Here is a 14,464-nt window from a genome sequence, read left to right as displayed (position 1 = left end):
TATTGTCATATTGGTTTCCATACAACACCCAGTGCTCATCCCAAAAGGTACCCTCCTCAATACCCATCACCCACCCTCCCCTCCCTCCCACCCCCCATCAACCCTCAGTTTGTTCTCAGTTTTTAAGAGTCTCTTATGCTTTGGCTCTCTCCCACTCTAACCTCTTTTTTTTTTCCTTCCCCTCCCCCATGGGTTTCTCTTAAGTTTCTCAGGATCCACATAAGAGTGAAACCATATGGTATCTGTCTTTCTCTGTATGGCTTATTTCACTTAGCTTCACACTCTCCAGTTCCATCCACGTTTCTACAAAGGGCCATATTTCATTCTTTCTCATTGCCACGTAGTACTCCATTGTGTATATAAACCACAATTTCTTTATCCATTCATCAGTTGATGGACATTTAGGCTCTTTCCATAATTTGGTTATTGTTGAGAGTGCTGCTATAAACATTGGGGTACAAGTGCCCCTGTGCATCAGTACTCCTGTATCCCTTGAGTAAATTCCTAGCAGTGCTATTGCTGGGTCATAGGGTAGGTCTATTTTTAATTTTCTGAGGAACCTCCACGCTGTTTTCCACAGCGGCCGCACCAATTTGCATTCCCACCAACAGTGCAAGAGGGTTCCTGTTTCTCCACATCCTCTCCAGCATCTATAGTCTCCTGATTCAGAGTGGCTAAATTTAAACACAGAAGAAACAAGTGTTGGGGAATATGTGGAGAAAAAGGAAGTTGCACCCTGCTGGTGGGAGTGCAAATTGGTACAGCCACTAAGGAAAACAGTATTGAGGTTCCTCAAAAAACTCAAAGCAGAATTACCAAATGATCCATTAATTCTACTACTGTATACGTACCCAAATAATACAAAAACAGGAATTTGAAAACATACACGCACCCTCATGTTTATTGCAGCATTACTTACAATAGCCAAGATATGGAAGCAGCCCTAGTGTCTGTGGATAGATGAGTGGACAAATATGATGTGGTATACACATACAGTGGAATATCACTAGCTGTAACAAGGAGCAAAATCCTTCCATCTGCAACCGCATGGATAGATCTAGAAAATATGATGGTAAGTGAAAGAAGTCAGTCAGAGAAAGACAAATAGCATATGATTCCACTTATACGTGGAATTTAAGAAACAAGAGAAACAAACAACAAAAAAAGAGATAACAAAAAGAACTGGGCCCTGAACTATAGAGAACACACTGCTGGTTTCCAAGGAGGATGTGGGTGGCAGGTGGGTGAAGTAGGTGAAGGAGATTAGGATTACCCTTATATTGATGAGCACTGAGTAAGGTGTAGAGGTGCTGAATCATTCTATTGTACACCTAAAATGAATATAACACTGTATGTTAACTATACTGGAATTAAAAAAAAAACCCAACCAAACAGAAGACCACTAACACTAATCAGCTGGGTTGGGGGTGAGACACGAAGGAAGTTCTTGGGCAGTGTCCCAAGGACTGGAGAGACAGGGTGACAGCAGACTGCAGGGCTGGGTGCTGGGGAACTGTGTGTTTTCATGGGTTACTGTCTGGATGACGAGAAAAGGCACGAGTGGCAGGGTCCCTTTTCCATGCCATGCAAGACTTGCTCCCCAGCACTTGAATTAGGGCCTCAGGGAGCAGGATGGAGGCAGGTGACAGGGAGAAGCTGGAAGCCGAGAGGAGGGTCAGACCCGGAGGGGAAGTGAAAGTCTGAGTAGGTGTCCAGGGTTGAGGGTGGAGACTCAAGGAAGGTGTGTGTGTTGAGAAGGAAGTCAGAAGAGAGAGGCTGCGTGTGGGGAGGTTTGTGAAACAGACGCCAAAGACCCATTTTCCGAGAGAAAGAAAGAACATCTGCACATAAGATACTGTTGTTGCAACTGGTCTTGCTCACGGTTCTTGTCCCAGGTGGTGACAGTGACGACGGTGAGGGCTCTGGGCCTGCCCTGTGGGGGCACGTGTGTGTGCATGTGTCTGTGTGTGTGCTTGTATGTGTGCGCACACACATGTGTGCATTGGTGTGCATGTGCTTGTGTTCTGTATGTGTAAATATATGTGACTATGTGTGGATAGTGCCTGTGTGCGTCTCTCTGTGTTTGCATGTGTGCACATGTGTGTGTCTGTACATCTGTGTTTTTGTATGCGTGTGTGCGTAATTCTGAGTATTTGTGTGTGTACATACGTGCATTTGTGTCTGTGCATATGGGCATGCAGGGTGTGGGTTCCCCAGCACATACCTGGGGAGTGTGGGATGTCAGCCTAGTTCCTTCCTGAGCATCCTTGACCCCAGGGCCTTGTACTCTTCTGGACCATGGGTAGGAAGCTCTGGGCTCTGGGGCAGCACATGTCTCCAGAGGGAACTACAGCTCCCTTTCCTCCAGATTTTGATGCCCCTCCCTGAGACCTTTTTCTGCATTCTCTCTCCTTCCCAATGCCCTCCTCTTCCTCAGTCTATCTGTTCTTCTCGTACAGACTTCCAGGAGCCAATCACTTTTCGAAGCATCATGACAGCATCCTTTTACAACCATTCGTGGACACAAAATCTGGGCTCTGCTTGGCTGGATGGGCTGCAGACTCATGGCTGGGACAGCAAGAAAGGCATTTTCATGTACAAGCGGCCTTGGTCCAAGGGCAACTTCAGCGAGAAGGAGCTGAGGGAAGAGGAAAGGACATTACAGACATTCTCCATGATTTTTCCTTTGATATTTCAGAACCATGTTCGTCAATGGCAACTTGAATGTGAGTTTGGATCCATCAGGGCAGATGGGATGGAGGTGGCAGGCGTGTGCATTTCCTTGAGTTCCTTCTTCCTCTAGGAAGGAGCATCCCCTGGCTTCTGAACTTCATGTCTCTCCCCATCGTAAAACTGAATTCCACATGTGTTTAGGGGGCAGAACCTAGACCCCGATTCTTGAAAACCTTCATGTCTTCTGCTACTTCCCATCCTGTCATTGACCACAGGCTGTGCTGTCATGTCTCTATTGGTATCTCCCATGACCACCCCATTTCCTGGCCTCCAGCCAGGTACCCACCTCTCCCTCACTCTGTGACTCATCCTTGAAATGTGCTTTTCACCCAATCCAGATCACTCAGTGAATCTATGTGTTTCCTGTACCCACTGCTCTCCCCCCACCCTAGATGATTTTATCCCAGCTCTCCATTGGAGACCTTCCCTGTTCTCTGCCACACCCTTCCAGTATCTTCTCCCACATTTGTGCCTTCCTCAGTCATTCACCTCTTCCTCTGCCTCCAGTGACCACCCATTTTCTGAGCCTCCACCTAAACCAAACTTTGCTCCATTCTTTCCAATACACTCAATATCTCCCTCTGCTTTCTTTGCCTTTCACTTATATTCACCTCATTTCATTTCTTTCTCTCCCCCTTTCCTATAACACACAGCCTCTGTTCCCAGATCCCTTTCACGTACAGGTGGCAAAAGGCTGTGGGCTACATGTTGGGGAGCCATCAGTAGGCTTCATGAAGATTGCATATGAAGGATCAGATCTCATGAGCTTCCAGAACACGTCATGGTGGCCATCTCCGAAAGGAGGAAGGAGGGCTCAGCAGGTCTCCAAACTATTCAATCAGTACCATGTGGTCAACTTAAGAATACGAGCACATATTATTGACATCTGCCCCCGTTTCCTCTTGGGTCTTCTAGACGCAGGGAAGGCAGATCTCCAGCGGCAAGGTCAGTCCTGCTCCCTCCCTCCAAGCATTCTCTATTTTGCCCTCATAAATTTGCAACATTTCCTCAAATTCAGAGTGAAAAGGGGCCAAGAGGGAGAGGGGTGATGTTGACAGGTTTCTAGAGGTGGAAAGACGTGTGTATCTAAAGCGATGTGAAGATTTACCTTCTCAGTCTGAGAATACCTGTCCTGTCTCTGCAGTGAGGCCAGAGGCCTGGCTGTCCACTGGTCCAAGTCTGGGGCCTGGCCATCTGCTCCTCGTGTGCCACGTCTCTGGTTTCTACCCAAAGCCAGTGTGGGTGACGTGGATGCGGGGTGCGCAGGAGCACCAGGGCACCCGACGAGGCGAGGTCTTGCCCCATGCTGACGGGACATAGTATCTTCAGACGTCCTTGGACGAGGAAGCCAGAGAGGCAGCTGGCCTGTCTTGCCGAGTGAGACACAGCAGTCTAGAAGGCCAGGATATGGTCTTCTACTGGGGTGAGAAAGGGCGGGGTCCCCTCTGGGAAAGACGGTGGCAGGTCTTCAGAGCCAGAGAGCCTGAAGAGAAACTTGGGATTCTAGGATTCCAGACTAAAAAGTACATATATTTAGTAACCCAGGAAGTGATGAGCTGTGTGTGAGGGTCTTGTAGATGTGGGAGGAAGCAGAGATTGGGTGAACGGTCCATCTCTGAGCAGGGATAGAAACGAGAAGGAGGAAGGGTGGTTGGTGAGGCAGAGGGTGACGGGAGCAAAAAGGACCAGGAAGGTGCAGGTCAACCCGGAGTGGATGGGAATTGACACCCTCTGTGCACCAAACCCACAGAGCAACACCGCCCTGTGGACTTGCTCTTCCTGGTGGTGATCGTGCCCCTGGTGCTTCTGGCAGGTCTTGCCTCCTGGCTCTGGAAGTGCCGGTAAGTCTCTGGAGCCACCTTTCTGCACTTTCCGAAGTGTCTCCCCACTTGCCTGTCTGTCCTCAGCCCTCCTCATCCCAGTGCCATTCCCCCTGCATTCCTCACCTCCCCCCTGCTACAGAACGATTTCCAATCTGTTCCTCCCAGGAAATCACACAAGACACCTCAGTGTACTGGCCTCCCTTTGGAGTGAGACCCCGGCAGCCCAGGACCAGGACGTCCCTAAACCCAGCTCAGTGGTGATGGACCAGCAAGTCTCTATGTGACTGTTGTCTTTCCTTTCTGCTCAGTGATCAGTTGTCAAGATGAGTTAAGTGTAATTTAGGGGGATTTGTTGTTCTGACCTGACTCTGGGACTTAAATCTCAAAATTATCTCAGAGTATAATGAAGTTCCAGCAACATCCATGCGTCACAGGCATCAGACATCACTTCCTCCAGTGAGCCGTCCCTTATTCATAACTGGAAGCAGTCTTTGCTTGGTGAGAATTAGCACCGCATTTTCCTGCACTTGGCAAATCTATTCCTGACCCCCAGCCCTTGTTGCCAACAGTTACGGTCCTTTCCCTTCTAATTCTTAGGACTTTAGAGATCAGGTCCATGTCTTTTTAATATTTGTATCCTTGGCAAGGAGCCCCACTGCATGGAATATGTCCTCAATAAATACCTGTGTTGAATTTATGTCAGTTTCATAGGTTTGTCTTTTTCTTTTGCCTCCTGACAGGTTTGTAGTAGTTCAGATGTTTGCACAGGTGGACATTTCTGGAAAATAACGTTGAGATAGAAGGGATGGGAAAGGTGAAAAATATTGGGAGGGGGAGAGCAAATCATGGCACTTCACCAAACTTCTCCCCTACATTGGACTATTTGCCTGCTTCTGTTGGGTCCAGTCCACCTGTCATGCTCTCATGGCCCCCTTGTGGTTTTTGGTTGGTTGACTCCACCCTCGTGTGTAGCCCTGGGTTCTAATCAGCCTGACTTCTTCAGGAGAAAGCATCTTTGACAATGTGACAGGACAAAGGATGGACAGGTAACCTCCAGTTCATGACAATCATCAGACAGCTGCCACTTGTCCTTGCCCAGAGTGATGGTTCAGGGCCATGCACCTGCTCCAGGTGGCTCAGGTCACAGGCATTCTGATTCCTGTGGTCAATGGCAGAGAATGAGATGATCTTTCTTGTCCCGGATGATAAGGTCGGGGTATGAAGCGTAAACAACTGCAATCTATTTTTCAGCAGCAGAACAGCAAGCCTGAGGATGACACCTGCATTCAAGAAGGCAGAGAATTGTACATGTGAAGTTTTCCAAGAGGTTGGATCCAACGTGTTGTCACCACAAGAATGAGAAGAAGAGAAAAGAAAGAGAAAGGAGAGGACCCAGATGTGGGGTGGTGGGGTAGTGTGGTTGTGGGCATCACGTCACCCTGTACATCAAGTGTGTACTTCATTTTATGTTTTTTTTGGAGAAAACAGAGCTTATTGCCCAGCAATTAAAAGTATTCAAATGTGGGCTGAAAGCTACATAAAATGTTAATTTTCACGGTTTGATTGAATTCAGGTTTTCTTGACCAATTCTTCATTTTCCTTCAAAATGCTGCATGCCACTCGAGGCTCGGCAGCTCAGGACCTGAGCGTCACCTGCAGCTCCCTGCATGCCGTGTGCACTGGGCTCCCGATGTTCTTCAGGCCGTCCTCTCGGAGAAGCTGTTGGAAGACTTTCATCAGGAGGACCTTTGTTCATGTCACATCACAGGCTCTGCTGCACCTGCCAGAGCTGGCGAAGGCCCATGTGGCCCGTGGGGCCTCCCAGCCATCCTTCCTCAGGGGCTAGAAAACTGCACTCTGTACAAAGGTACGATTTTCATTTGTCATCATATTCCCGTGAAGCAGAAAACAGTAGCAACAACAAAACCAAAGCATCACAAAAGTGAAGGCAGATGCACAAACCCGCAGAATGGACTGGAGCCCCAATAACCCTGGGATCCCCGGTTCCATCAGCCCATTCATTTCCTGTATGGTTTCAGCCCACAAAGGTGGATTTCTGTCCTTTGTGATTGGGTGCTCCCTCTGATGGACGTGGACGTGGCCCCTGGGGATGCTGGGATAATATCTCTCTTCCTTGTGGTGTTCTTCCTCACTCTTCTCTTCCTTGCCTTCAATTCTTGAAAAGATTCCTCTATTCTTTTTCTTACCTGCTTGCCTTTTTCTTCACGTGTCCTCACCTGTCACACTCTTACCCTGTCTTATTGACACTGACATCTGGATCAATCCCTATCCTGGGTGTTTTCGTGGGTTTCTAACAAACCGCTGATCAGGAATCGAGTGCTGGTTCAGCTGCTGGATAAGTGGTGAAAATTTTCTCCAGGGTTTTCCTAGAGATGGAAGGGTAAGCTGCACCAGCCTTCATGAACCAGGAGCTGTCGTGGCAATGGCATTAAATACTCAAAATGCAAGAAATTTTCCATGGATTTCTTCCCAACACAATACATGTATTCATTCATTCATTCATTCATTCATATGTACATTCTGTTATTCATTCATTCATTCATTCATGACTTGGTCACCTTTTCCTATTTGTATGGTAAACATGTTCTCTGAGACTGGTTCTAAAATGTATGAGAGACAGCTGTGTGTACAGGTGTTTAAGACATAACGAATAATCTTGTCCTCCAAGCTTTTTTTTTTTTTTGATATGTACATTTAATCATTCAGAGCAAACTTTAGAATTGGTAAATAAGAAAATTTAACCTCATAGATTTCAGCAATAATTGCTTTATTAAATGATCCATGAATCACACATCACCCCATGTGGCCCTCAGGTAGGCACTTAGAGAAGTTGTACAAATGGAAGGTTTTTACAGAGGGAGGGTGGGGCCGGGGAGATAGCAGCAAATGTGAAGGATTGTTCTAGGAATCAGGCCTCTTTCTTGGGGGAAGAGTAAGGGTTCTTATCATGCATATGACCTCATCTGTCTTTGGGGGCTGGAGAGAAACCAGGTGACAGACTCATTGCTCTGTGGAAAGAAACATTTGCTGGTGATGACTGGGTAAGGCTACATTTCTGGGTGGTTGTAGTTTATTCAATTGGGTATGAAGTCCCAGGGAGGGAACTCAGCTGATGACATCATTTTGGGTCTGCGATTTTCTTTTTGTAACAGGATATGGCTCAAGGGCATGTATCTTCATTGTCTTGTCCCCCCACCAGCAGGAGCTGCCCTTGGTTCCCTGCTGGCTGGTCTGCTTGGGACAGAGAGGGGGACGCTACCTCTACTCTGGTCCAGTCCCATGCTCAGCGAGGTGCTTTGTGTTTCAGTTTGGGGACTGGGCCTTCTGAGAGTTCCCCCTTTGCTCAGAAGATGGAGCCTCTTAGTCTGGGACAAGGTGTGTTCCTGTCCCTTCCCCCACTGCCCCTCACCCTAGCTGCAGAGTGGCTCACTGTGCCCTGAGGTAGTGGGGCTCCCTGGCCTTCCCACACCCAGTGAAGGCTCCTTTCTGTGTGGGGGATGGTGGCCTTCCCGCCCTTCTCAGGAGGGAGCTGCTGTCAGACCCCAGGCTTGTACCACCAGAAAGCAGTTCTCTGGTCTGAATCCTGGACTTCAGTTTGTCAGGACCCTGGGAGGCCAATGGGCAAAAGCCTAGAGACATATCAAATTTGCTAAGTCTGTGACTCTCAGGGCCTCCCAGTCCTCAATGAGCCTTCAGTCATTTGTTAACAATTGTAGCTGAATTATTCATTCTGGTTTATAAAGCCTCTGGCATCTGAATCCCTGATTTCCTTGGAGGAGTCTGTATTTCCCTAGATTTTTGGGTTGACAACTTGCTCTCACCCTTCAACTTTGATGGATTCCAGAGAAGTGATTTGGGCGAGCCAGCTTTTCAAAATCTTATGTGTGGGAGTGAGCTCTTTCCAATTTTCTATGTTCCAGTCTGAACTTACCAAAAATATTATCTTTCTCTCAACAGCCTGAGTTTATTTCAGTTTACTGGTCATCCAAGAAATAACAAGACAAATAGCCCAAACACATTATCCAGATGACATAAAGCACAAATACTTAAGGGCTTTTAAACACTTAAGAACACCACGTAAGTAGAAGGTCAGCATGTCCAGCACGGCCAACTCATGATAAGACAAGCATGGAACATTCTAGCAGGAATAGTAGGAAAGGAATCTGGATACATGATTCCAGAACACTCTATTAAGTCCACACACTATAAATTCCCATGATTTCTTGTTGTAGATTTGCCGTAGGACCCTCGGTGTGAACTTCATGGTTATTAGCATATGCTTGACTCCAAAAGATAACTGTGTAGATTCAGATTTCATCAAGTAGGATTACAACTAATACTTTTGGATACTAAAAACATTTTTATGTCAAAGAAATCCATAACCTTTAAGAATAATTTGATGCCTGAACTGAATTATTCAATCACTCAGAGTTAATCATCGAGCGCCTACCACTTGCCAGGCCCTGTTGGATTTGGGATCCGGTTCCAGGGGATTAGAAACACCTGAACCAACAATTGAGTCAAGATTCTGAGAGGGCAAACACCTGTAAAGGTCACCACTTTAGTAAATATTGTTTCAGGCAGGTTTGTTAGAGTCTGCACATTAAAAGAAAACTCAGCACACCAAAATGGTTAGTTCTTGGTTGACGTGATTTTCTTCCCAAGTAGACTAAAAGCTCCTTGAACAGTGGTTGCATTGTGAACACTGTATTGTCATGCGTGTAGTGAGGTGCTTGGATCCAGGAAGCTGTTAAGCGACTGTTTGGTGAGTGAATATATATTAATGCAAGTCCGACTGAGGGGGTATTCTTCAGATGTTTCAATAACCTGTGGTCTCTCTGATGGCAACTGATTCTCCCCTAAAAATAATGGTGAACTGGTGGTTGTTGCTACTGTTACACAGGCAATCATGGCGAAATTTGGAAAAGCAAATAGAGTAAGTGTTAAAAGAAACCCATGGACTCAAAATGGGGCCTTGGGCAGGCCAACTCCCCAAACCTTGTTTAACCTAACCTAAGTGCAGTCCAACCTCCCCCAGAAATGTAAGTCTTCCCCCGTCATTGAGGAATTCTCTGTTCATCACAAGTGAGGTCCTCTCTCACATGGACCCTCTCCATCCCCCAAGAGAGGAAGTCATCTGCATGATTAGACCCCTTTCCTCAATTAAAAGAAGGTGACCTTCAAATTTATCTGGTTGATTTTGAATTTTAATGCAGACAGTGAGAAGGCATAGATGGGAATGGGTTGGGGTGGGGGTGAGACATGGACGGAAGCCCTTGTGGGGTGTCCCAAGGTCACGAGAAGGTGACAGCAGGGGCCGGGGCTGGGTGCTGGGGAGCCGTGTGTCTTCATGGGTTACTGTCTGGATGAGGAGAAAAGGCATGAGAGGTAGGGTCCCTTTTCCATGCCACACGAGACTTGTTCCCCAGCCTGAACAGGGCCTGAATCAGGGCCTCAGGGAGCACAACGGAGGCTGGTGACAGGGGGAAGCTGGAAGCCAGAGAGGAGGGTCAGACCCGGAGGGGAAGTGAGAGTCTGAGTAGGTGTCCAGGGTTGAGGGCGGAGCCCATTTGCATTGTCGCGGAGACTCAGGGAAGGCGGGTGTGTTGAGAAGGAAGTCAGAAGAGAGGGGCTGCATGTGGGGAGGTTTGTGAGAACAGACACCAAAGACCCACTTTCCAAGAGAAAGAAAGAACATCTGCAAAAAGATGCTGTTGTTGCAACTGGTGTTGCTCACGGTTCTCGTCCCAGGTGGTGAGGATGTGGCCCTGCCTGGTCGGTGCAAGAGTGTTTGTCTACATTTGTGTGATGTGTGTCATGTGTGCACATATGTTGTTGTGTACCTGTGTGCATGTGTGTATATGTGTGTGAGTATGTGTGTATAGGTGCCTGTGTGTGTACCTCTGTGTGTTTCTGCCGTGTGTGCACGTGTGTGGGTGGGTGTCTGTAGGTCTGTGTTTGCGTCTGTGTCTATGTGCGTGCATATCACGTGTAACTCTGGATGTGTGTGTATGTGTGTGCATTGGTGTCTGTGTGCGTGTGCACACATGGTGTGGGTTCCCCAGAACATTCCTGGGGAGTGAGGCATGTCCACCTGGTTCCTCCCTGAGCCTCCCTGACCCCAGGGCCTTGTGCTCTTCTGAATGATGGGTGCCAAGCTCGGGGCTCTGGGGCAGCACGCGTCTCCAGAGGGAACTACGGCTCCCTGTCCTCCAGATTTCGGTGCCCCTCCCTGGCCCCTTTTGCTGATTCTCTCTCCTTCCCTCTGCCCTCCTCTTCCTCAGTCTGTCTGTTCTTCTGGCACAGACTTCCAGGAGCCAATCACTTTTCGAATCATCCAGACCTCATCTTTTTACAACCGTGCCCGGGCACAAAATCAGGGTTCAGCTTGGCTGGGACAGCTGCAGACTCATGGCTGGGACAGCAAGACCGGAGCTTTCATTTTCCTGCGGCCTTGGTCCAGGGGCAACTTCAGCAACGAGAAGTTCATGGAACTGGAAAAGTTATTCTATTCATACTCCATTAGATTTCTTCAGGTATTTCAGGACCATGTCAGTCAATGGCAGCTTGAATGTGAGTTCAGGTCCCCCAGGGCAGGAGGGATGGAGGTGGCCGGTGTGTGTGTTGCCATGAGGTCCTTCTTCCTCCAGGAAAGAGCCTCCACTGGCTGCTGAACCTCTTGATTCCTCATCGTAAAACTGAATCACACCTGTCTATTCAGGTGGCAGAATCCAGACGCTGATTCTCGAAAAGCCTTATGTCTTCTGCTCCTTCCCCTCCTCTCGTTGACCTCAGGCTGTGCTCTGAGGCCTCCAGTAGTGTCTGCAGTGACCACCCCATTCCTTGACCTGCAGCCAGACATCCTCCTCTCCCTCACTCTGTGACTGATCCTTGAAATGTGCTTTTCTCCCTGTTCAGTCCCCTCAATGACCTCTGTCTATGTGTTCCCTGTATCCACTTCTCTCTTCTCACCCTAGATGATTTTATCCAAGCTCTCCAGTGGAGGCCTTCCCTGTTCTCTGCCCACACCCTTCCAGTCACTCCTCCAACATTTGTTTCTTCCACAGTCGTTCACCTCCTCCTCTGCCTCCAGTGACCACCACTTCCCCTCTCTCTGAGCCTTCACTCAAAGCACACTTTGCTTGATTCCTTCCAATACCCTCAACTTCTCCTTCTTCCGTCCATGGCTTCCACTCACCTCATGTCAACACTTTCCCTTCTCTATTCCTGTATCTCACAACCTCTCTTTCCAGATCCGTTTCAGGTCCAGCTGGAAGGAGGCTGTGAGCTGCACCTTGGAGAAGTATCAGTAGGATTTGTGCATATTGGATATCAAGGATCAGATCTCATGAGCTTCCAGAACATGTCATGGTGGCCATCTCCAAAGGGAGGCAGAAGGACCGAAGAAGTCTGCACACTATTCAATCGGTTCTATGTGATCAATGAAATTATACACACGCTTCTCAGTGATACCTGCCCTCAGTTCCTCTTGGGTCTTCTTGATGCAGGAAAGGCATATCTCAAGCGACAAGGTCAGTCCTGCTCCCAACCTCCAAGCATTCTCTCTGTGCATTCATAAATTCGCACCATTTCTCAGCTTCAGGATAAGAGGGGGCCAAGAAGGAGAGGGGATGATGCTGACAGGTTTCTAGAGGTGGAGCGATGTATGTATCTCAACTGACGTGAAGATCTTCCCTCTCAGTCTGAGATTTCCTGTCCTGTCTCTGCAGTGAGGCCCGAGGCCTGGCTGTCCACTGGCCCCAGTCCAGGGCCTGGCCGTCTGCTCCTTGTGTGCCACGTCTCTGGCTTCTACCCAAAGCCAGTGTGGGTGACGTGGATGCGGGGTAAGCAGGAGCACCAGGGCACCCGACGAGGCGAGGTCTTGCCCCATGCTGACGGGACATGGTATCTTCAGACATCCTTGGATGTGGAAGCCAGGGAGACAGCCGGCCTCTCTTGCCGAGTGAGACACAGCAGTCTAGGAGGCCAGGATATTGTCCTCTACTGGGGTGAGAAAGGGCTGGTGCCCAGCTGGGAAAGGGTGGTCCTGCAGCAGTGCAGGAGAGATAGATACAAAGTTGGGATTCTAGGGACTCCAGATCATAAAGGACTAAAACTTAGTGACCTAAGAAATGGAGAGCTGGGTGTGAGGGTCCTGTAGATGTAGCAGGAAGCAGAGGGTTGGTTGAAGGGTCCATCTGTGAACAGGGATGGGAGAGGAGAAAGAGGAAGGGTGGTTGGTGAGGCAGAGGGTGACGGGAGCAAAAAGGACCAGGAAGGTGCAGGTCAACCCGGGGTGGATGGGAATTGACACCCTCTGTGCACCCAACCCACAGAGCAGCACCGCTCCGTGGGCTTGGTCTTCCTGGCGGTGGTCGTGCCCCTGGTGCTTCTGGCAGGTCTTGCGTTCTGGCTCTGGAAGCGCTGGTAAGTCTGGAACCACCTTCCTGCTCCTTCCCAACTGTGTCCCCACCTTTCTGTCTGTCCTCAGCCCTCCTCCTCACCATCACTCTACAGTCCTCACCTCCACCTGCTGCAGAGCATTTCCAATCTGTTCCTCCCAGGAAATCACACTGGAGACCTCAGTGCACTGGCCTCCCTTTGGAGAGAGATCCCAGCAGCCCCGGTTCCAGCACTTACCTAAACCCAGCTCAGTGGTGATGGATTTGCAAGTCTCTGTGTGCAACTTTTGTCTTTCCTTTCTGCTCGATGATCAGTTGTCAATATCGGCCAAGAATAATTTAGCGGGCTTTGTTGTTCTCACCTGATTCTTGGAGTTAAATTCTACATTTTCTCCAAGTAAAATGAAGCCTGAGAACCTCCCTGGGTTACAGGCATCAGATGCCACTTCCTCCTGGGAGCCCTCCCTGATTTTCAAGGGGAAGCAGTCTCTGCCTGCTGAGAATTTCCAACGTCCATAGTTTCTCTTTGGCAAACGTATGACTCACTTCCCATCCCTTATTGTCCCCATTTGGGTCCCTTTTCCATCCTAATTCTTAGGCCTCTTGAGAGTAAAGTCCATGTCTTTCTAATATTTGTATCCTTGGCAAGGAGTCTCGCCTGCATGGAATATGTCCTCAATAAAAGTCTGTGTTGAATTGATGCCAATTTCATAGTTTTTTCTTCTTTTGCCTCCTGTCGTGTTTGTAGTAGTTGAGACGTTTGATGTTCTTCTTGTCAAAAGTCTTTTCACTTTGCCTGGAGACTTGATACTGTTATGGTTCCTTGGTAACATCTCTGAGCCTCTGAGGAGAATACAGTTTTGTCTGTGGATATTTCTATTATTTAAACACAGACACCTGTTGGAGTGGACCTGTTGTGGATAAAAGGAGGAGGGCACATGCAGGTCCTGGCTGTTTGAGGCCCTCAGGACAGCAGCAGAGATGTCACCCTGGGGCTTATTGGCAATATAGGGGCTTGGCCTCAGCTGAGGTTCACTGCATCACAATTTGCATTTTAGCAAAACCAGCAGGGGATTCACAGGTGCACAAATGTGGTGCCTGAGAGGTAGCAGTGCAAGTAAGTCCCTGGAGGGAAATGAGTGGGTCCAGAAAAGCCAGTAAGAGTGTTGTGCTCAGGAATGAACGGGGGTCCGGCAGGGAGAGGGCATACAGAGCATCCTCACATTGGTGGCTGCTGTGTCCCAGTCCCTGAGGACACGGAATCAGCCACAGTGAGCCGTTGCTCCTGGAGTTAATAGGGGGTTGGGATCATGGGAGCCTCTGCCTGCAACACTTGCCCACTGATGAATACACAGCCTTGTTTCCTGTGTGTTTGTGTTTAAATAGAGCTTATTCATATATCTATCTATATCTATATCTATATCTATATCTATATCTATATATGTTTCCAAATAATTGATTGCTTGCTCTATTTCCCTATACGGA

The 14,464-nt window shown here is 48.4% G+C and overlaps 1 protein-coding gene and 1 pseudogene across 3 annotated transcripts; both read left to right on the top strand.

The window, feature by feature from the left end:
* The first annotated feature begins 1,632 nt into the window (after positions 1 to 1,632).
* Positions 1,633 to 4,767, top strand: LOC125155093 (T-cell surface glycoprotein CD1a-like; annotated as a pseudogene).
* Positions 4,768 to 10,195: 5,428 nt separating this feature from the next.
* On the top strand, positions 10,196 to 13,679 carry LOC125155732 (T-cell surface glycoprotein CD1a-like). Of its 3 annotated transcripts, none has more exons than XM_047841289.1 (6): positions 10,196 to 10,331; positions 10,884 to 11,150; positions 11,831 to 12,109; positions 12,308 to 12,586; positions 12,914 to 13,004; positions 13,142 to 13,679. In XM_047841289.1, exons 1-6 carry the CDS (start codon positions 10,286 to 10,288, stop codon positions 13,236 to 13,238), a joined length of 1,059 nt encoding a protein of 352 aa, XP_047697245.1. In that variant the 5' UTR covers positions 10,196 to 10,285; the 3' UTR covers positions 13,239 to 13,679. The 3 variants fall into 3 exon arrangements, with proteins under 3 accessions (XP_047697245.1, XP_047697244.1, XP_047697243.1); XM_047841288.1 differs by having other exon boundaries at positions 10,202 to 10,352; XM_047841287.1 differs by having other exon boundaries at positions 10,211 to 11,150.
* Positions 13,680 to 14,464: the final 785 nt, after the last annotated feature.

Source organism: Prionailurus viverrinus, chromosome F1 (genome assembly GCF_022837055.1).
Source record: "Prionailurus viverrinus isolate Anna chromosome F1, UM_Priviv_1.0, whole genome shotgun sequence".
In the NCBI taxonomy this organism is placed as follows: Eukaryota; Metazoa; Chordata; class Mammalia; order Carnivora; family Felidae; genus Prionailurus; species Prionailurus viverrinus.
Note: the sequence above shows the minus strand (reverse complement) of the source record. Positions and strands in the feature narration are given on the sequence as shown.

Bases quoted from the DNA above. Each gene is read 5' to 3' on its own strand.
- LOC125155732 (XM_047841287.1), top strand. From the start codon at position 10,721: ATGATGGGTGCCAAGCTCGGGGCTCTGGGGCAGCACGCGTCTCCAGAG. The intron at 11,151-11,830 runs GTGAGTTCAGGT...CTCTCTTTCCAG, and splicing joins CAGTCAATGGCAGCTTGAAT to ATCCGTTTCAGGTCCAGCTG. The intron at 13,005-13,141 runs GTAAGTCTGGAA...TGTTCCTCCCAG, and splicing joins TTCTGGCTCTGGAAGCGCTG to GAAATCACACTGGAGACCTC.